At 38.2% G+C, this 23,339-nt stretch overlaps 1 protein-coding gene and 1 long non-coding RNA gene across 2 annotated transcripts; both read left to right on the forward strand.

The window, feature by feature from the left end:
* The first annotated feature begins 6,272 nt into the window (after positions 1-6,272).
* LOC113079893 (SLAM family member 9-like) lies at positions 6,273-8,671 on the forward strand. Its single transcript, XM_026252125.1, has 4 exons — positions 6,273-6,297; positions 7,153-7,479; positions 7,603-7,902; positions 8,640-8,671. Exons 1-4 carry the CDS (start codon positions 6,273-6,275, stop codon positions 8,669-8,671), a joined length of 684 nt encoding a protein of 227 aa, XP_026107910.1.
* An 82-nt stretch (positions 8,672-8,753) lies between these two features.
* LOC113079900 (uncharacterized) lies at positions 8,754-10,948 on the forward strand. The gene is made up of 3 exons (XR_003281777.1): positions 8,754-8,911; positions 9,033-9,100; positions 10,518-10,948. It is a non-coding gene; the product is annotated as an uncharacterized LOC113079900 (long non-coding RNA).
* The last annotated feature ends 12,391 nt before the right edge of the window (positions 10,949-23,339 follow it).

The following is a 23,339-nucleotide window of genomic DNA, read 5'->3' on the forward strand; positions in this document are numbered from 1 at the left end:
TAATATTAGTAGAATATCCACAAACATGATCTTTTTTTACAAAGCCCTTTATCCATGAAACTTGTTTTATTAGGTTGTGCTTGGTTTGATTACCTTTGATTTATCTTGATTTCAAAAGTGTGGATTTCAGGAACAAATTGTAGTAAAACTTTAAAACTGGTTAAACAATACAACATTTGTATCAAATAGTAAACAATTTTATTTTATTTTTTTGCATATGATATGTTTAATTGTTACACTAAAGTACACACATAGGAAAAAAAAAATAAGAGGCAGAAGTGCAAGTATCAAACTCAGATATGGGGTAAGTGATTAATGCCATGATTTTGGGGTGGTTATATCCCCATATAATCAGGAGGGAGATTTTTACAGCTCTTATTTGGTCTACACGTGAATTTTTGTTTACAGCATTTAAACAGTTTTCACAGACAGTATTATATACTATTATATGGGTAGTGTAGTACTTCATGTGGAATATATCTATGTAAAATTAGTGGTTCTCTTATACAGAATAGCTTAATATGTTTCTCTGTGGAGAAATGAACTGTAGCTTCAAAAAGCAACTTTGTGCTATGTAAGTTTCATAGTTGGCTAATACATAGTACAGAGATGCAAATAAAAGCTAATAAAAATAATTTCGATAGCATTTTAACAACACTTACACAGTCTAGATATGTCCATTTTCCTAATAATCACAAGGTGTTGGCTGTATAATTTCAGAAACAGTGTTACAGTTAGATTATTTGTAAATAGATATCGAGGTACAACGAAAAAAACATTTCCATTTCGGTAGGTATTACAGAGACTGCCTCCACCTCGTGGTTGCAGAAACACTCAAACAGCCACTCCAGGAACATTCAAATTTAATAGTAATTAGTAAATAGTAATTTGTACTTTTAATGAACATTTTAAAAGATTTGGTTCACTGTTCTTCCCACTAATTTGCTCTCCTTATATTTGAGTCTGAGGGGGCCCAGTTCTTGTTACAATCTTGTCAAATCGCTCGACCTTTGTCGTTCTGTAAGAAAACAAGTAATCACAGAAAACAAAGAGAAATAAATAAACAATGTTTAAAGTTTATTTATTTGTTTTAAAAAATCATCACATCTGTCATCAAGTTAACAAGATTTCCATTTAAAGGGAACCCCGAGTATTAAGGCTTATATGGCTTAATATAATAGACGTGATGTGTCTGAAAGGTGCAGTAAAAAACCCATGAAAGACTTGTATTATTAAAAAAAATAAACAGCACATTGTTTTATACATATGTTGGGTCGACATTATTTTGATGATGTGAAATGGCAACATGGTGACATAAATTACGTTATATTAAAGGAATAGTTCACCCAAAAATGAAAATGACTGCATGATTTACTCATCCTCAAGCCTCATGTATGACATTTTTCTTTCAGACGAATACAATCAGAGTTATATTTAGAAACATTCTGGCTCTTCCAAGCTTTATAATGGGAGTGGATGGTAGCCCAGAATATAATGTCCATAAGAACTGAACCAATCCATTATAAAAGAAGTCCACACAGCTCCGAGAGGGGTTAATAAAGGCCCTTTGATGCGCCACAAAGCATTTTGGTAAGAACAATATCCATATTTACAACTTAATAAACCTTTATCTGTAGCTTTGCTACCTGTCGTGCGCACGTTCACGAGAGGGTTGTCCACCGGATGACGTAGGATGTGGGCAAACACAATGACGAATACGCGAGTGACCGAGGAAAAAGCAAAACAAAACACCAGTCACAAATTAGTAGTACAAAATTAAAGATTTGTAAAGACAAATGTCTGAGATTTCAGCATAAGCCAATAGGACTCTGGTTTTCCTTTGCTGTAAACAAAACTTGTTCCTCGAGAGACTAGCATATTCTCAAAGGAGTTTACACTATACCTACATCAGGGGTCGGCAACCTTTTCGGCATGACGTGCCAACTTTAACATTAAACTGACGCTTTGCACTTTGCTTCTGTGAACAGTAAACCCCGCCTACTTTGATTTGATTGGCCATCTCAGTCATTTTGAGATTGACGAGCGCATTTAGACCGCTGAGGATTTGATCTGAAGCGCCAAGTATGTGCAGCGACTAGCGCAACTTAATTCTCACACTTTAATAGTTTTTATAGTTCCTATCAGTTCCTTTGTGACTATGAGAAGTTATTACCTAAGAATGTACGTCAGTATGCAGTTTTCGCTATCGCTCGCGTGCCAGCGTTCATCCATCTGCGTGCCACTGTTGGCACACGTGCTGTAGATTGCCGACCCCTGGTCTACATCATCTGATGGATGCTACTTCAGAGATTAACGTTTATAAAAGTTGTAAATATGGATATTTTTCTTACAAAAATGCATCGCTTCACTTCGGAAGGCATTTATTAATCCGTATACCTTCATTTTAGCTACATTTAAATAAAATGTTGAAAGTTAGTCAACTAATTTTTTTTTTTTTTATTTAAATATAGCTAAAATAAATTGATTTCAAGTTCAATGTACAATAACGCAGTGTCTTACCTCACAATGGGACTTTCAGCAGCTGCTCAGACTTGTTTTTTTCAATGTTTTCTGTTAAAAAAAAAAAAACCGCAAAGACAATTAAACACTAATTTTGCTTAATAAAGATGTTTTTTCTGTCAAATTCTTATATGTAGCTGATACTTGCCCTTGCTAGATCTCCTGCAATGATAGTAAATCACACCATGAACAGCAGCTGTAGCTATCAGCAACACACCAACACATATTCCAGCTATAAGACCTAAGGACAGACCTGAATTAAGAAAAGAGACATTAGTGTGAGTGAATCTGACAGTCTGTTGTACAGTTTTCACTGGATATATTCTCTTTATGGACCCTCTCAAAGATCCTATAGAGATCTGAAAGACTTATTCCTCTGTTAAAATTTCTGAGATTATTGCTTATTAAATACATTGCTAAATCTTTTGATTGATTTATTTCAAATAAGATATTTAAGATTACAGTCAGTTGAAAATAAATAACATTATATATAAAATAACAGTTATAATACTAACAATAAAATCATTGCTGATAAACCTGAATATAACTGTCAGAGATCAATATGGAGGAATATGTTGGAGGCGGTCACTCTTTAGAACAATGTGCCTTTATAAATGAACTAGTATTTGTTCTGTGATCTATTGTACATAAATAAAGAAGGAAGGGAGGAGAAAACATACTGCTTTCATGCTCTTGTTCCTTGTCCCCATTGTATGATACTATGTTGGGTTTGTCAGTACTAGAGAGAGAGGCTGGAAAACACAAGGGAATGATAATGAATAAATAATAATAAATAAAAAAACACAGTTATTTTTATTTAGTATTATTTTTAATTCATTTATTTTTCTTAAGCCATTTCTATTTATTTGTAGCTGCAGGAAAACCTTTCCAAACAAGGAACAAACCACCTACAGTGTCCTGTTTCTAATATCGGCTGTTATTGTGGAATAAGGAACATCACTAGTCAAAGTGATCAATTCTGATAAAATGTCTTAGAGGACCAAATTATAATATTTTTAATACCATCTAAACATCCACATTCAAAGAATTGCTGAGTTTAACCATATTTGTTTGTAAAATGCAGCATGTGAGTGAATGGATCCCTGAATGACTGAATGATACTCACCAGTGACAGAAACACTTAAAGTTTTTATGGCTTCGCCGATGTTGCTCATTTTTCTGGTGATTTTTGTGCCGTCACACTTGCTGTTTCGATTCAAGCTTTGGCTGGTTCCCGTGCTCTTACTTTGGATGAAATTTGCTTCATATCGTCCCACATGTTGAGTTGTGATGTCTGTGATGGTCAGAGATCCAGTCTCATAGTCCACATCCAGTCTGTCTCTGAATATCCCTCCAACACCATAATACAGACAACTAGTACTGGGATCTCCATTGATCAGAGCTATCAGAGTATTGTTGAAATACCACAGCATCTTGTCACGTTGTTGTTTGATAACACCTGTGCATAGAGTCACATTGTGTCCCTCCATCACTGACAGCAAGTTAAATCCAGATGTGTCAGCAACCAGACCTGGAGACAGTGACAAACAATATTTTTGACTTTCTTAACTTTAACTGTTTGTTGTTTAAATGGCAAAAGATGATTTTGGCGAATACAATCACCGAAGATGGGATTTACTGTTGTACATTTTTCATGGTGAAAAAAAAAAATGTGAGGTAGGATAATCGCAGATAAACATTTAATACATTAACTACTTGAACACTTTATCATCTATTTAGTCAACCATTGAAGGTCATATTAGTGAAGTGAAACAGAGGCTGGAATCATTTCTTTGAATATCAAAGCAAAACTTTCGTTTTCTGTTTGACTGTTATGTTTAGAGTGTATACTCAATTGGTGAGTTAATTTGAAAGTGACAGTGAAACTGACAGTGAATACAGCCAAGTATGGTGACCCATACTCAGAATTCGAATACGATCCGAGCAGCAACATTCCGCTCCCCAGACAGCAAGCAGTTTCGGCCCAGATCCAGCCCACATCTGGCCCGTGTGAAATCCATGTTGGCCAGATGTGGGCCGGATCTGGGCCGAAACTGCTTGCTGTCTGGGTCTATCCAAACTTTTAATAAAGCGTTCTATTTACAGACAAGCAGGTTATGGGAAGAAAATGCTTAACGCGTAATTAAATGTGTTGAGTTCGTATTCTGTCATCATATCTGCTTGTCTCTGAGTAGAATGCTTTAATAATAATTTGTTTACTGAGTTTGGTCTTTTTAAAACATGTTTAATGCATAAAGCCACGTACTTTCACATTAAGTGTTTAAGAATGTCTCTAATTCTTTTGTGAATTCGATTGGTCTAGAAGATTAAACTTGCAGCAGCTAACATCTCGTGATTCAATAAATCAGACATAGTGAGACAAGTTAACAGTTAAACACCTGCTTTATAATAAAGGCTTTGTAAAACTGCACAGCGTTTTTGGCTTTTTAAACAACTCTGTTTTACACTAACTTCGCACACATTTCCTTTCATGAATGTCTATGAAAGACGATTGAACCAATCAGAGTAGGTGTGGGGCGGGGCTACACGTGCAACCACACCCCAGGTGCAGCCCCGCCTCGATCTGCAGGCTGCAGCCGGGTGTACTTGCAGTACTCGCTCTATTTAAATTTAGATTTTATACTAACCTATATACAGTGTAGAAAGAGACAGAGAGAGAGAGAGAGAGAGAGAGAGAGAGAGAGAGAGAGATTGCCAGAGACATTTATTTAAGAAAATATCACATGCAATTTAATTCAAATGACTTACCATCAACAAGAAAAACAAACAAAGTGAGCACAAGGTAGCCTCCCATGATTGCAGCAGTTGTTTCCCTGATCAATCAGCTAATTCAGTAATAACAAGAAAAGAAAAGTAATTAAAAAGGGACAAGTTGTGCTGGTGCCGCTGTTGCTGTATAAAGAAAGCGATAGTAACTTCTTGCTATTATTGTAGGTATGTCAGATGGGTGAGGAGGACGGTGCTTATCGTGTTGTTATTATATTCGTTTTCTGTTAGTCAACTCACAGTAATAAGCAAGTTAAATATCTACAATGCAATTTTGTTATCGCTGCTGAAAGCTATCATACACCTGCTCGTATGCCGGTTTTAGCTTGTGCAACTATTGTCAGCTTTTAACGTTTGAGCACTCATCCGCTGGTTATTCAGTGAGACCAGCGCCAGCCTAAACCTGTAGATCAATGTATTAATGATATTACTTATGAAACATAGGCTAAATCCATAAAGAGTTTCATTTTCGTTTCGAGGCTCGTTTCTCAGAAAAGCACGTAATCTATTGCAAAGTTTACTTTCGTTTCGCTTAAATGCCTTGAAGGTGAAGAACATTTTCAGCCACCTCTATGGTTGCAAAATACACAATACAATATATATATATATATATATATATATATATATATATATATATATATATATATATATATATATATATATATATATAACCACATTAAATTTAAACACGCCCATTAGAAAATGTTTTCTTTCTTTCTTTCTGTCTTCTTCTAGCGAAGAGAATGAACGTGATCAGCAATGCGCATAGTTGATGTGTCAAAGTGAAACATTCTGTGGTCACGTTTATCTTCAATGAAATGTAGTGTGAGCAGATTGGATGGAAACACGCTGTGTTTTACTGGATGCGAGTTTGCGTGTGGGTCAGTAGTAGGTTAGGTGGGTAGAGTGTTTTCATTTCCTTTTTTAATACTTTTTACAAAAAAAAAAAAAAAAAAAACTTTACGATGTATGAGAAACAGTCCATTGAGAGTTACAGGAACCAATTATTCTTATTCATCACTCATAGACACTATAGCTATAGCACATCCACACAGGCTGAGCATTATAAATTAAGTTAAAAAAATCCCATTATAACAAACTGCCTGTAGAGATTGTTTTCTGCCTCTATATAGTGTATCTGAATAAATGCCATATATTAGATATAATTTAATTGAAACCCTAGTGTGTGGTCAGTGAAGGGTGGTCGAATCCTGTTGGGGGAGGATCCACACACACACACTTACATCACACTTCTGTCAAGTCTGAGCTGTCTTCATAGAGTTTCATTATAATATTAAGAGTGCTCAGAGAAAATGGTTCATGTTGTCGTTTTGTTCTGCTTGTGTTTGTGGCAATTGGATGGTAAGTTACAAATGTACGTTTTTTTATTATTATTTAATGTTTTTGCTGATTTAGGTCATGCTTTGATTTTTATATAGGGTAATAAGATTGATTTGCATTCATTATATCGGAGTAAAATACATTCTGAAATTGAACAGGAAAATTATTGTACAATCTATTGGATCGCAGGAGATCAAATTAAGGACAGATTCAGTCAGTCTGTTCACATGAGCTCACCAAAGCCATATATATATATATATATATATATATATATATATATATATATATATATATATATATATATATATATATATATATATATATATATATATATATATATATATATATATATATATATTAATGATGATTTATCTCCCAAACCCTGTCTATCTATTTCTCCTTTCATTTATTATTTTTCCTCTTTGTTCTTCATTTCACTGTTGAATACAGAGCAGTTAAGACAATAAAATTATTTACCTTTTCATCTTTGATCAAACTCTTCAGGTACATTTGGTGTTTATGAAGTGAAGTCAATGTCAGTGCTGGAGGGAGATTCAGTCACTCTAGACTCTGGTCTCACTGCAATAATGGATGATGATCTGATTCAGTGGAGGTTTGGATCTGAAAACACTTCAGTAGCTGAAATCGATGTACTGGCCGACAGAATCACTGTATATGAAGATGATCTTGACGGGAGATTCAGAGACAGACTGAAGCTGGATCATCAAACTGGATCTCTGACCATCACAAACACCAGAACTGAACACACTGGACTCTATACACTACAGATGATCAGAAATGTTAGCAAAAGTTTTAATCTGACTGTCTATGGTGAGATAAATATTTGTCTTTTATTTGCAATAGTTTTAAAAGTAAATGCATCCTAAATATTTAGTTTTCACTGAATGACATCACAAACTCTCACTTAACATGTTTGTTTCTAATCTTTCTCAGCTCATCTGTCTGTTCCTGTCATCAGCAGAAACTCTTCACAATGTTCTTCATCATCTTCTTCATCACAGCAGAATTGTTCATTGGTGTGTTCAGTGGTGAATGTGAGTCATGTGACTCTCTCCTGGTACAAAGGAAACAGTTTATTGTCCAGCATCAGTGTGTCTGATCTCAGCATCAGTCTCTCTCTACCTCTGGAGGTGGAATATCAGGAGAAAAACAGCTACAGCTGTGTGATCAACAATCCCATCACAAACCAGACCACACATCTGAACATCAGCAAACTCTGTCACACATGTCCAGGTACAGCAGCTCTTATGTGTATAATATAAATTTATACAAATTTGATTAAAATGGGTTTAGTTGATTTAAATGACTGTAGCTGGTTACATTGATAAAAGGCAAGGCAAATTTGTTGATATAGCACAGTTCATACACAGTGGTGATCCAAAGTGTTTTACATAAATTAAAGTGAAATATTTAGAAAAAGCAACAAAAGCAAAGAATAACATTTTGAAATGATTAAAAATGGATTTAAAATGAATTAAAGCATTTAATAATAATAATAATAATAACAAAAAAATACAGTGCAATCATTCGGACGTACTCAGTAAATGCACATCTTCAAGACATGTTCAGTATTTTATGCTTATAAATAAAATTTTTGAAAATTGTTGAGCTATGTTTTTCTTTTTTTCAATTGGATGAATTGTATGTACTGTAAATATTTATATGCATACTACAGGTGTTTAAGCCTGAAATGAAGAAAATGAAGTCCAATTTGATTTTTACTGTAAGCCGCAGTATGTCAGTGTTGTGGACAACACTTCCTGTTTTCTTTATTTGGTCATGTTTTCTGTTCCTGTCTTCAGTTCTATTAGTTCCATGTGTTTCCCGTTTAATTAATTTGTGTTTTTAGCTTTATCCCACCTGTGTCTGTCTTTGATTTGTTTCCTCTGTTCTTAGTTCAATGTCCGCTTTCATATGTCCCGTATCTGTTTGTTTCTCCTTGTGAATTTAACTAAAATATTTTACTTCAGTACTCTCCTGGTTCCTTCTCCAAGCGAAGTGACACAGTAGAGATTGGAATAAACTAAAAGCTTTTTCAATTAAATAAAGCAGAAAAATATTACTTTCACTTTCACTCATTCACTTCTCAATAGATCACCATAATGAGTGTCTATCTGCATATTTTCAGACTCAACATCTAAAGTACTGATCTCTGTTGCTGCTGCTGCTGGATCTCTGCTGATTGTTGCTGCAGTCATGATAGTTTGTATTTGCAGGAAATGTAGACAAACAGACAAAGAAGGTAAGTGTTAAATCACACACTATGCATCACACTATGCAGCACTATTCAGTTGTCTCACTGATGCTTCTTTAAAAATGCAGAAATGCTATGTTTTAATCCATAATTTTTATTGTTGAAACAGCTGAGACTCATGAAGACGAGATCACTTACATTGAGCCTACATTCTACAAAAGAGAAGCACAGATACCGGTAATCTACTAAATAATGTTGTGTATCTGTGTCATTTCAACAGTGTGTCCATCTGTGTGATAGAGCCAAAAGCACGAAGCGGCTCCATATTAGAGAGTCGAGTATAAATTCGTAGGATCAATATTCAGTGCACAGAAACCTTTTACCATGTAACTAAAGGATAACAGATCAGAAAGTCCCTTCCCAGACAGCAACATAGTGTTGGCCCAGATCCGGCCCACATCTGGCCCGCATGAAATCCATGTGGGCCAGATGTGTGCCAGATCTGGGCCGAAACTGCTTGCTGTCTGGGTTAGTTCATGCTTCCGGTGCTCAAAATGAGCCTCTGATGAAGAATTTCCTGTCAGCTGATGTCATCACAATTTAAATCTTCAGTTTCAGATACTGAACTTTCTCTTAGCCTGCACCAGAATGCCCTCGTCCTCAAAGCCACTCAACTCGCACGTGTCAGTGTTTATGAATAGATTAAATGAAACGGGACAAATTTAATCTTGACAATGTATGTATCATTATAAAGATCTAAGCCTCAAGCATCGACGACAGATCGCTGTTTTTCAATGGAAAGCTTATAAAGACTGTATGTGCTACATTTAGAAACGCTGTAGCTACATACCAGATCCGTTGTAATAACGAGTCATAAACACATCCACAGCTGTAAATCCCGGTTTAGTTAGAAAGGTAAGGGTCCACTGAACAAAATCTCATGGAGCACGTTTAGTCCAACGAAGCAATAACGTTGTAATATGGATCATAATTCATTTGTTTATGTTTCATTTCTTCAGCGACAGAATTGTTTGCGTCCGTTATGGAATAACACGGTCGGAAACTGCGTCTTTGTAGTAAAAACACGGCATGGTTTTGCAGCGTACAGTGTCACAAACAGAATGAGGCGATCCACCGGAAAAAAAGAATGAATGAAAAATAGGCGGAAGATAGTTTATTTGAATTTGGTGCTCCCTCCTGAGGGCTGGTGACGCGCTCTGACCAGAGGTGTCAAGTAACGAAGTACAAATACTTCGTTACTGTACTTAAGTAGAAATTTGGGGTATCTATACTTTACTTGAGTAATTATTTTTCAGCCGACTTTTTACTTCTACTCCTTACATTTTCACGCAATTATCTGTACTTTCTACTCCTTACATTTTTTAAAATAACTTCGTTACTGCTATTTCATTTCGGCTTGTTTTCATTCCGGCTTGTCATTCGAGCCCAAAGGGTCTTCTTTCTAAAGACACCACAATTATGTTTGTAACACACTGAAATAGGAAACTATTACAATTATAAGTTAGGTAGAGCACTTTCAGCTGTGAGTCCCATAATGGGGGGTCAGGTTAACAAGTTAAAATGCTTCTGAAAAACATAATGATGTCAAAGACATACATAAGACTGAATTTATTCTTTCTTTCTTTTTTTACAGGATGTTAAAGAGGATGATCATGTGGAATATGCACCTATCGCCAAGAGAAGATGATCAAACACGTATCAGACCCGCTTTGTGACTTTCACAGGAAGCTCCTGTGACTACCTCAGAGTCTGTCTTTCATCTCAGCCCTTGAAAACATGTAGATTGAGTTTTAGGATTGTAAGTGTAATTCAGGGGTGGATTAATGAAATTCTCTCTTAAAGAATACAAAATACTTTTAACAAATCATTTTAATCTTGTGAAACACAAACATTTTCTTGTTTGACTCTATAGCCTCCTAAAGAATTACAATTATTATTATTTTATTATTATTATTTTTAACAAATTCCCAAAACGAGAAACATTTTTGCATCTGATTTACATCTGTGTAGATTTGCAGGAAACAGTTGTGCTTGAACATTGCTGAATGTTTGCGGTTGACTTAAACACAGATACTGCAAAGGCGTCATTAGCGTGTGGTTAAATGCCTTTTTCCATTTCATATGAAACTCAGTCTAACTTTAGCATTACCACTAACTAACTAACCACTTTACCATGGAATCCTGAATCTAACAGATACACGACTATCTCAGATAAAACAGTATGTGATAAAATATCAGTCAATTTGAGTGAAGTCAGATTTGTTACTATAGCGCTTTTTTTCAATAGCCATTGTTTCAAAGCAGCTTTCCAGAAAACTATGATGTTAATGTTTATAATATCTTAATGTGTCAGTAATATTTTTTCAGATTTGAGCCAGGAGATAATCTACATGATGAAGCAGAGTTTTGATATATACTGACCTACACGAGTACACTGGATGCATGTGCTATTCTCCAATATAAAGAGCTTATAGTTAAAGTCAGGCAGTTATTTCTGAAAACTACTGATGTTCTTCATATCAAGCCCAAAACAGTTCATAACCTGTTTTTGCCATCATTTTAGAAATAAATGCAGTGTATTGTTCACTGCTGTGATTGTTATATCATGCAGATGTCTGATGGTTGTTATTGACTTATTTTCATTTTGGGGATAATTAACTAGCTAGCTAACAACACCGCTAACAAAAAATGTATATTTTTCAGTTGTATAACAGTGCTACCAAAAGCAAAATGCAACAGCAACACATTTGGCAAAAACAGACACTTTTTTTAAAAAACTTTGAACGCCATTTTGTCTGAGCGCTATCTAGTGTCAAAATAAGTAACAAATAAGTAATAAATAACTTTTTTATACAGTTTTGGTTCATCCAGAGACTAAAGTTATCTTATTGAAAATCACAATGATGTCATTCATTCATTCAGTCCACGGGCCTGTACCACGATGGTAGCTGAACAAATTCAGTCACAGGATTAGTTTTGAGTTGACAAAACCAAACCTTTCCAATCCGGCTTTGCTGGTACCATGATGCTGTTCATCGACTTTCTTTGTCAATTCAGGCTTAGATCAGAGAATGTCTAATATGGCGAGAAGTTTCACTCTCACTACACTTCCGGCTTCTGAATTGGTTGCAGTTCCACTCTGATTCCATATGAGGGCGCTCACAGGACAAGTGCAGAATGAATGGAGGTCAATGGCGGTATACCCTCAAAATCCACTTTTCTGAGGATATATATATATTTTTTTGTCTAGTAATTTGAATGTTGTATTCGAAAGGAGATGCAAAGAAATTACACATTGCTGGGTGCTAGATTTTTTAGAGACACTTATTTGCTTTAAAAAGTCTTTTAAAATGTCAATGACATCATACACATCGTACGACCAGAGATACTGCTTTATGGCAATCCTTCAGTCAGTTTGGTGCTTTCAGAGAATGTCTATGCTGCTTTCCAGAGCCGTTGAAAAATGTATTATTTAATGGCTCTGATGCTTTCGTGCTCTGATTTTGGACATTAGCCAACTTGGCATTTGGCCAACTTTCCCTCCCACGTGAACCACCGTAAATTCAGGTTGGCTTTGACAATTAACACAGTCCACATGGGTTAACTTTTTTCGTCCTTGGCAAATGAGAAATAGGACAACCCTTGCCCGCTATTAGAACAATTTATCATTGCACACCTGTGAGGCATTTTTTTTTTTCCTTTTTCAGTTTTTATTGATATTTAGCACTATTGAGCGTGACATTTGTTTGTGTTTTTTTTAAGGTGGCAATACTATACCATATGTATCCGGTATTTCTTAACACAACAAGTACTCAAATTCAATTTATTTTCTGTGTAAATTTCACAGAACATACATAACAATAGACAGTTAAATTGCCAGCAACCAAAAAAAAAAGTTGCTGCGTTGAAAAGAAAAAAGTCCGCCTTAACATTCTGATCCCGCTGATTCTGATTCGGAAGCCATCAAGCGGTATCTCTGGTCCTAATCATTCCTTCACTGACCAATCAGCGTTCATTAGCAGAATGCTAGTGTGTTATGGGCAACAACAACTCAACCTGTAGGAAATCGAAAGGACAGAAGTACTCGTTCATTCAACTTTTGACCTATAACCCATGTTGAACTTGCAAAACCTACAATCATATTTGAGATTTCTCAACAGCAATCGGGTGAAAGGGACAAATTTAGCGAGCATGGTATAACTGCAGCCTGGAGATCTCCAAAAAGGGGCGGGAACTCCAAAACGGGGTGCGACCTCCAAAATAGGGCATGGCTTCCTCCCATTGAGAGAGTTGTCACAGGCCGGAACGGGCCCCTACCAAACGTACCACCTCGAGGAGTTTACCCAGAGACACCACAGACGGACAGCAAGGTAAGTATAAATGTTCAGTTTTATTAAGTTAAGATCCTAAATACTAAAACACGTAATGGAAGAGTTCCAATTCTGTTCCCCTCGGTCCAGCAGCGGTGGGGGCTCTTGGCACAATGGTCCCAACCCAACAGATAACAGAATGGGAAGCCAACTCAATCCTACCACAGAGCAGATAACAGCACAGGTAGGGCTACAAGATCTCGACTCAGCAATTCATTTCCAAGCAGTCGTTGGTAAGTTATGATTCCTCTTCGGGACAGCCATTGGCCAATACCTGCAATACAGTCACAAGGGAGTATCATAGCAGTTCCTCTCCAAACCAGTAAAATTGCGTATCTGTATAGGCAATAGTAGGATCGAGCCCACGACAGTTCCTCCTTGAACAGCAGGTGATCTTACAGACAGTGATACAAGGATCTTCGCCTACCGGCTACTCTTCGGGGCAGACAATGGCAGGTAATAGAACAACTTGTAGTAAGAGACTCTCACATGGCAGATTACCTTCAGAGCGGACCTTCAGAACGGATGGCAGATAGTGGAACAGACAATGGTAAGACAGCTTCACCCAGTGGCCTTTCTTCAGAGCAGACAGCAGCAGGTAATAGAACAAGCTGTTGTAAGAGACTCACACAGCAGCTTATCTTCAGTGTATGACAGCAGATAATGGGACAGACAATGGTATGAGGTCCTCACACAGCGGCTTCTCTTCGGAGCCGACAGCCAAATTATACCCCCACACTTGTGCATGCAATCAGTTACTTCAAAGAATCACCCGTGTTCACTTCACACTAAGCACTGCAGTCCATGGCAGACACACAGTGAATATAGCTCTCGCTCATGGTCACAGCCGGCATCTTATACAATTCTAGAACTTAAATCTCCAAAACTGCTGCATAGATGATAGGGGTGCTCAGCTGCTGTCCAATCCTCATCCAGTTCACTCTGTAGATTCGTTCCTCCAATTCCCCAAAACGCTGTGACTAGAGTTCCACCTTCCCGCCGCATTAGTCCTTCCTGCTCTGTCCTCCACCTTCCCGCGGCATTAATCCGTCAGCTCTGTCCCCGCGGCATTAATCAGTCCACTCCGTTCCGTCCCCCCCGTTTCCGTCCCCATCCCTGTTCTGTCCCTGTTCCCACTCTGTTCTCCCCTCTTCGTGTCAGAATGCCCCTTTTATAATCCACCTAATCAGTCTGTGTCCCAATCGCTGTTGACTTCCCTCCTATCACACAGCTGAAGCTCGTCTCTTCATTACATCGCTGCGTCCGGACACAATACAGGAAACCCTGGAACCGGCCCGGTGTCATGCCAAACTGCTCCCACCCGGAAACATTTCCCAGGACAATAGTTCCTCCCTGTCTGTCATTCCGTGACACGCACAAGTAGCCCAGAGTGCAGTCTGGACGATGGGGCGGGGCGACACGTTGGGGCGGGGCGAAACGTGTCGCCCCGCCCACCTCGGCGGTTATTGGTTTATGATTAAGATGAGCTTACTGGTCTACAGATGAGTGACGATTTTACAGCTTATTGGTATAGAGAATTATGACGCTGTGAGCAGGATTGGAATGCGGAAGTAGACACTCAGATGAATAAACTTTTAATATAAATGAAAAAGCGAATATAAAAGTTATGTTTTTGCATTTATTTTTGCGTTTCCACAACATCCCGTATAAATACAAAGAGTTTTGGATTACGACGAACAGAATAGAAATAAATGGTCTACTCCTTCAACGGCTGTAGACGCTACCTCGGCATTACTCGCTGGATTTTGAAAATGACACGGCAATATAATGCGAAGTATGGTTATGTATGGAGTACCTTTATTTATATATTCAAATTATATATACATATATATGTGTGTGTGTGTGTGTGTGTGTGTAACAAATTGTCACCAGTCTCTGAACGTCACCAATAATATTCTGAACATTCCCTTAGCCCCTACGAAAATTTACCATGGTTCTGCTACAAAAACTATAGTTAAACTATGGTGTTTTTATAATTACAGCACATGGTAATTAATATGCCAACAAATATTTTTACTACAATAAATCCATGGTTACTTTTTGCAAGGAAGGAACTATACAGGTTCTAAAGAACTTGCCCAAAAACACTCGTCACTTTCTGTTATTTGTTTTCTGAACTGCACTACTGAAAATTAATCCTGAATTTATTTAGTTACCCGCTTCTATATAAAAACATAAGATTTAATCACTGCTTTAAACACTTTACAAAATCATTGGTAATTGAAATATTACAACAAATTGTCACAACTAAATTAAGAATTCATTATGAGCAATGCATAGCAAATGATGTTACCATCAAATATGAGAAACCTTAAAGAATGATAGACTGATGTAAATGACTGAAACCTGTTGTCATGTACGTGTTTGCCATAGCTTTTTTATTAAAACATTATACACTGCAAAGTTTAACTTTAAATGACATCAATTAATACATCAAAACCAGTTGATCTCAGTTCATTCTTTATTTCCCTTCAATGAACTTAACACACAAATGTGTTTCATGCCGCAAAAAACAAAAACAAAAAAACAGTCCTTGGAACAAAATCCTGTGTAAACAAAAGCCCAGAAGATCACCACGCTGGCCTCTTCCCTGTACCCTGGTGGGTTAAACTTGAAAAGGGCTCTGCACTGCAAGCATTCCCTGATACTGTTCATCCGTCTGAACTCGTTCCGGTAGACAGGAGGACAATTCTTCCAGTTGGCCACAACTTTTAGTGTAAAGACAAGATACAGGGAAGATAATAATAATAATAATAAAAAAAGTTTAACAGCCTCGTACTACAAAATTCAATTGGAGAATGAGCATTAAAGATGGGGAAATCTTTCCGAAAAATTTCTTGAGTGAGCACATCCCTAACTTTAAACAAACTCTATAGATTGTTGTCACAACTGCATACTCATTCTTTTATAATACCACTAATAAAATGTTAATATATACAGTGCTGTGCAGAAGTATTAGGCATGTTAGTATTTTCACATTGAAAAAAATAGTTTTAAGCCAATTATTTATATCTTTTGCTGTAGTGTTTCAGTAGGATATATTCGTTTACATTTCCACACATTCATTTTGCCATTAATTGTAATAATCCAGTGAGATATTTGTATATATTTGTATGCATGATCCACATGAAGATCTTTTACATTGAATATAAATATTTCTGTCTTATATGGGGAACAAAATCCACATTAGATTGCAAACAGAAGTTATTTAAAACACTCACTGCTGTCTGAAAATGAATTAAGCTGAAATGTTTTTAAATGTCTTTGATGCTGATGTTTACTGATAGCTATATATGAAATAATCCATGGTGCTGACCAATATAGTACTTGTACATAATCCCTTCAATTTCATATCTGAACAACTATGTAGCTGTAATAACTAAAATACCTCTGCATGTACACACATATGTAATTATTAGTTGTTAATGAACGTATGTGCACAAATAACATGCTTTGCTGGACTCTGCCTGAAGACATGGTGAATGGTGAAGTTCCTCCCCTCAGTGGCTGAGCTCTAAAAGAACAAATGTCAAGAGGTAGGTATATTGCTAGATATAGTACAGAGTAATGTTTCATGTAGCAACATTCAAACAGCTACATACATTTGCGGAGTGAAGCTGTCCAGGAGAACAGAACACCACCACCTCCTGATCATGTCATCCTGAAAAATAATAATAATAATATACATACAATAATCATGCATGTCTGTTCAAATAACTTGACAAATGTAATGGCATACTTCTGTAAAATCAAACCTAAGAACTAAAGCCATGTACAGAGTGTACTGTTACAATCCACAAAGAACAATAAAAGAGCAATTTATAACAATTATTAACAATAATTATTCAAATTGAACGTACCATGGATAAATAAATGATCGAACGTGCATTTAATATTATAAGATATTTACACAACCACTTTTACTCACCTCATGCAATCAACGTGGAATAGCGTTATTACTCTGCTCGCTGCTGCAGTTAGTTGCCACCGTTCTGTTTGTTTCAACGCAAACTGCCCCCTGCTGGCTCGGAGCAAAATGTCAAAGGCGGGGAAAACAAATATGGGCGGGGCGACACGTGTCGCTCCGCCTCGAAGTGTCGCCCCACCCCATCGTCCAGACTGCACTCTGGGGTTACTCGACACGCATGCACAATTTCCCCCCCAATCCACTTCATTGCAAACTCCGCCCCACAGCTGATTCTGAAGTTTTTATTGGTTGTGTTAGTTAAAGTGTTTCCTACACTATGCAACAAAAATGCTAACCCCTAAACCTACCCCACACCTTACCTTAACCAGTGAAATTGACTGAATGGCGGGATTGGCGCTGAATAGCGTGGTAAAGAAAGTTGCAGTTCAGGACATAAACAGTTAATAAGATCATGCGATATGAGACTCATCGGACAATGGCACCTTTTTAGTTACACCCAGCATCACTACCCCCTCTTAGCTAGGGCTGGGCTAAATATTTAACGATATGATCATGTGCATCTAATCAGTAAAGCCTGGCATTTAAATAGACAGAGCCATAGATCGCTGACAAGCTACGACATATTGCGTTCATTATTAAAGGCGATTCATCTGCGATAATGAACGCGATATGGCATAGCTTGTCAGCGATCTACGGCTCTGTCTTATTAAATGCCACTCCAATTATAAGCAGGTGATGCCGATTTTAGCGGTGATCACGGAAGCAGCTTTACTGATTAGATGCACATGATCATATCGTTAGATATATCGCCCAGCCCTACTCTTAATAAAATGATAGAGTAAAATCTTTCCCTCCACTGGGACGGCTCCTGAGTGATTCCCGTTTACATCATGAACCAGATGTTCAGACTTGAGTTACAACAGCACTGGGCACAAGCTTTGGCCTCTGCTCTCATGGAGAATATTTATTTATATAGCATTTTTTTTCCCCAGATGAACTAGAAACAATTAATTTATAAGGTTTTATTTTGAAATGTAATCCAGTAAAAATTGGCTGAAGCCACAGCCAACGGTGAAAGTCTTTGCGAAAGGAGACCCCGCCCCATTTTGGAGGTTCTGCTGAATTTTGGATTTCACGCCCCATTTTGGAGATTTTCAGTCTGCAGTTATACCCACTTGAATTTAGCCGTCTAGCCCCATAGACTCCCATTCATTTTGCACTCATTTTTGGAACTCTGGTGGAACTGCAACCAAAATTCGTTACAATAGGACTTAATAGGGAGTGGGAAGGCTCTCCGTAGACGGGCTCTGCTTAGATCCTGAGTTTGTGGAGTGCGTGCCCATGAATGTGTGACATCACTGGTGAACAGCCAATCACAAGCCTTGCAACACAAAGCATGTTTGATTTACTTCAAATAAACAATTTATAATAACAACTGTTAAACTAAAATTGCTTGTGTGTAAAAGATAAATAATAATATGAATCACAATAATTATATAAATCAAATTTTTTTTTTTTTTTTTTTTTTTTTTGCATTAGTAGTCTTTAATTTGGAGCAAGATAAACTGGAGTGACTTTGTGTCAGACATGTGTCACTTCTCTCACATCTGATTGGTCCAACTTCAGCACTGTTAAAAATCGCTGTAAAAAAACGGCCAAATTTCGACAGTAACATACCGTTTTTCAATATAACAGTGCATTCTGGGTAATATTCATCATTTTCGAGAAGGTAGCCTGCTGCTATATATCGTAAATTAACAACGTTCAAAGTCGACACTCAGCGGCTGTGTTTCAAATCACACCCTACACCCTCATTCACTATTCCCTACATGAGTTTACTAATATACTCCACCTGACAGAGAGAATGAAAACTAATGAGTGAATTCAGACACTGATGAACAGCTGGTGTTAATGAGCCGAATCACTGAAGAAAAAAAAACAAGACAAAAGCAGTTAAAGTCAGTCACAGTAAAGTCTACTGGAGAACATTTACCTGATCATTACATTAATAGACAGCTTGCCTTTTTACACTACACTTAATTAATGTCCCAGTCAGTCACAGTCTCCATCAAGCTAATGTCCTTTGGGTTATGAGTTATCACTACATCATTCTCTTGGAAGACAACAAAGATTCACAGATGGCAAAGAAATAAGCAGGACTGATGAACCACATACACAAAATAATACAAACGTGGAATTAATACCAGAGACGAGCTGACAATAAGAGTTTACTGATCGATCATCAGTGGTTTGTTTTTGTTTGAACTGATTAATGACGCCATCTGGAGGATTGTTAAAGAACAGCAGCTAAACAACATCAGCACTGTGAGCTCAACCACTAACATATGTCTCATGGATGTTCTGTTGCATGTATTTCAGTAAATATGTCATATATATTTGTGCATTTACAAAGAAGTAATGATTACAGAATACACCTTCACAGACCTGATAAATATCAGCTCTTCATAAGGGTGGAAAGTTAAAAGCAAAATGTTTCAAAGCATGTACAGTGGTTTAATCCCTAGCTAAATGGACTAGAGAGTTACAGAAGGCCTCAGAGTGTTATTTTCCCAATTAAAGCATATATAATATATATATACAGTACAGACCAAAAGTTTGGACACACCTTCTCATTCAAAGAGTTTTCTTTATTTTCATGACTATGAAAATTGTAGAGTCACACTGAAGGCATCAAAACTATGAATTAACACATGTGGAATTATATACACAACAAAAACGTGTGAAACAACTGAAAATATGTCATATTGTAGGTTCTTCAAAGTAGCCACCTTTTGCTTTAATTACTGCTTTGCACACTCTTGGCATTCTCTTGATGAGCTTCAAGAGGTAGTCACCTGAAATGGTCTTCCAACAGTCTTGAAGGAGTTCTTCGAGAGATGCTTAGCACTTGTTGGCCCTTTTGCCTTCTGTCTGCGGTCCAGCTCACCCCTAAACCATCTCGATTGGGTTCAGGACCGATGACTGTGGAGGCTAGGTCATCTGGCGCATCACCCCATTACTCTCCTTCTTGATCGAATAGCCCTTGATGCCTTCAGTGTGACTCTACAATTTTCATAGTCATGAAAATAAAGAAAACTCTTTGAATGTGAAGGTGTGTCCAAACTGTATATATATATATATATATATATATATATATATATATATATATGAACTAAATAACTGACTAGAGGTCATACTAAAGAAAAACATATATTGAGCCACCACCACAGACACTTCATTAAAATTAGAAAAGAAAGGAAAAGAAAAAAGAAAAGAAAAGTCATCTAGTACTCTGTTCTGGCTTCTAAACTAATGTTATAAAAGGTTAATTTCCGGAATTTTGTGTATTGAGGCCATCTGGTGGTCAAAACACTGAATATAAGTTCATATTTCATTTTATTATTTATTTACTCCTTTTTTTTTGTCAGTATGCTGTTTTCATTTTGTTTTATAATTATGTGCAGGAAGCAACTCCACAAATACACAAATAGAAATACATATCACATAGATAAATCACTGTAGAATTGAACTGAAAACTGAATGTTACGTATGAAACTGATAAACCTTTATGAATTAGCCTATATTTGAAAAGATGCTATAAGAATAAACTATAGATTCAGAATTGAATGGCAGTTGAATAAAAACTTTATTACAGAACTTTTATTTAAAACCACAAATGATCTAAATGTACACAGACAAAAGTTCATTATGAGGCATGCTTTCACTGTCTCACAGACAAGCCAGGAGAGCCGAGAGCTGTGGGAACGAGTGAGGCCGGTGGAGTGATTGGAAATCAGCGACACCTGCAACACTCACCGTTCTTGAGTCCCACGGAGGAGATGGAAGGATATAAAATGGGAGCGACGACAGTGAAGGACGAGTGAGGACCGGACCTGGGTTTTAGTTTGTGTTTTGGTTTTGTTTGTGTGCGGCAGTCGGCCGTGAGGGGCTGCTGCGCTGTTTTGTGTTTATTTTGTAATTAAAATCTTATTTGATTGTCCGCTGGTCCCGCCTCCTTCTTCCCACGAAAGAACTGCGTTACAATCACCTTCAACACCAGCGAGCACTTCCGGGAACAACACCACCTCTCTTTCACCTTCTGTGCACGCCAGTCCCATGGCCAAACCGGCGCCCTTCTCTGGTTCGGCGGAGGATTGCAGTGGATATCTCCTCCAATGCTCGCTGGTCCTGGAGATGCAACCACACCTGTACCCCACCGAACGATCAAAAGTGGCTTTCCTTATTTCCCAATTACAAGGGAAAGCACTACAATGGGCCGATTCCAGTTGGACCCAGAATAAATCTGTCATTCAGTCATATTCTAGCTTTGTTGACCACAGAGAAGTCTGTAGACCTGCCTGGGATTCATCCATTGGTAAGAAACTTTGTAATTTAAAACAAGAAAGATGACTGTAAATGAATATGCTCTTAAGTTCAGAACTCTCGCGGCCACCAGTGGATGGAATGAACAAGCCTTGTTGACCACCTACCATCAGAGATTGGACCCACGAGTGTGGTTGCATCTCGCTGCATACGAGGACACCATTGGACTTGAATGCTTCATCCAACTCTCCATCCGCTTTGCCACTCATATGCAGTCGTGTCTCGAAGAGCACCAGGGCCAGTCTCAGTACAACTAACCCCTCTGCCAGAGACCGCCAGCTCCCCTGAACCAGCCCACGAACCCATGCAAGTCGACTCTACTCATCTCACGGTGATGGAACGGCAGAGAAGGCTGGCCCAGAATCTGTGCTTATACTGTGGCTCTCCGGGGAATATCATCTCCACATGCCCCATCCGTCCGAGTGCCATTTTCCCTTCCAAGTATCAGATGAAGCCACTCACCACTGTAACACTTACTGCTGCTGATGTTTCCATTCCAGTCCATGCACTCCTCGATTCTGGGTCAGCCGGCAACTTAATCTCCGACACCCTCTGCCATCAGCTCAACCTCACTACCACGGCAATGCCGTCAGCCTATCAGATCCACTCAATACCAGGAAAGCCGCTAAGCAGGAGACCCGTTTGCCGTGGTGTCGGCCCTCTTATACTTCAAATCGGTCTACTTCACAAGATTAATCTGCTGGTTCTGCTGCTGAAGTGATCCTAGGGCGCCTGTGGTTGGAGCAGCGAAGTCCTGAAGTGGGGCGACACCTGTTTCCAGGACTGTCTATCAGGGTTTCTGGTTCCATCCTCTCCTCTGCCTTAACAGCTGTCTGTCTGCACCACTTCCAGTGAGAGCCCAGTTGAAAAACGGTCAGTTAATATCCCATCGTGTTACGCCCCCCTTCAGTGATGTTTTCTGCCCCAAACGAGCCTCTAAGCTGCCTCCACACCGGCCATGGGACTGCGCCATTGATCTGCTTCCGGGTGAGTCAGTGCCAAGGGGAAGGATCTACCCCCCTCCATCCCGGAAGAGAAGGCCATGGAGGAATACATTGAGGAGGCGCTGGCCCAAGGCTACATCCGTCCATCAACTTCCCCTGCTGCTTCGAGTTTCTTCTTCGTGGAGAAAAAGGACTGAGGCTTGCAGCAATGTATCGACTACCGTACCCTCAACAACATCACTGTTAAATTCAGATATCCACATACTCTCGTCCCAGCAGCTCTGGAACACCTCCGTGGTGCCACTGTCTTCACCAAGTTGGACCTCCGCAGCGCATATAACCTCATCCAAATATGTGAGGGGGACGAGTGGAAGACAGCCTTCATAACCCCTACTGGACACTACGAGTACCTCGTGATGCCGTATGGCCTGGTATGACATCCTAATTTACTCCCGGAGCTTGGCGGAACATCTACACCATGTTGCGGAGGTCCTGAAATGCCTGAGGGAGTCCCAACTCTACCTGAAAGTGGAAAAGTGATGATCTGATTCAGTGGAGGTTTGGATCTGAAAACACTTTAATAGCTGAAATCGATTTAATAGGTGACAGCATGACTATATATGATGATGTTCTTGATGAGAGATTCAGAGACAGACTGAAGCTGGATCATCAAACTGGATCTCTGGGGCAGCTTAATATATTAAAATATGTGGTTTGTGTGTGTGTGATCTGCTGTCCCGTTCTTCTACGGTTCTACTGTTCTATGGTCCAGTTAGACAATAAAAAAAGAAAAGAAAGAAACTAATACA

This window comes from Carassius auratus, unplaced genomic scaffold (genome assembly GCF_003368295.1).
Source record: "Carassius auratus strain Wakin unplaced genomic scaffold, ASM336829v1 scaf_tig00029804, whole genome shotgun sequence".
Classification (NCBI taxonomy): domain Eukaryota; kingdom Metazoa; phylum Chordata; class Actinopteri; order Cypriniformes; family Cyprinidae; genus Carassius; species Carassius auratus.

Bases quoted from the DNA above. Each gene is read 5' to 3' on its own strand.
- LOC113079893 (XM_026252125.1), top strand. From the start codon at position 6,273: ATGTATGAGAAACAGTCCATTGAGA. The intron at 6,298-7,152 runs GTTACAGGAACC...CAAACTCTTCAG, and splicing joins TGAGAAACAGTCCATTGAGA to GTACATTTGGTGTTTATGAA. The intron at 7,480-7,602 runs GTGAGATAAATA...AATCTTTCTCAG, and splicing joins TTTTAATCTGACTGTCTATG to CTCATCTGTCTGTTCCTGTC.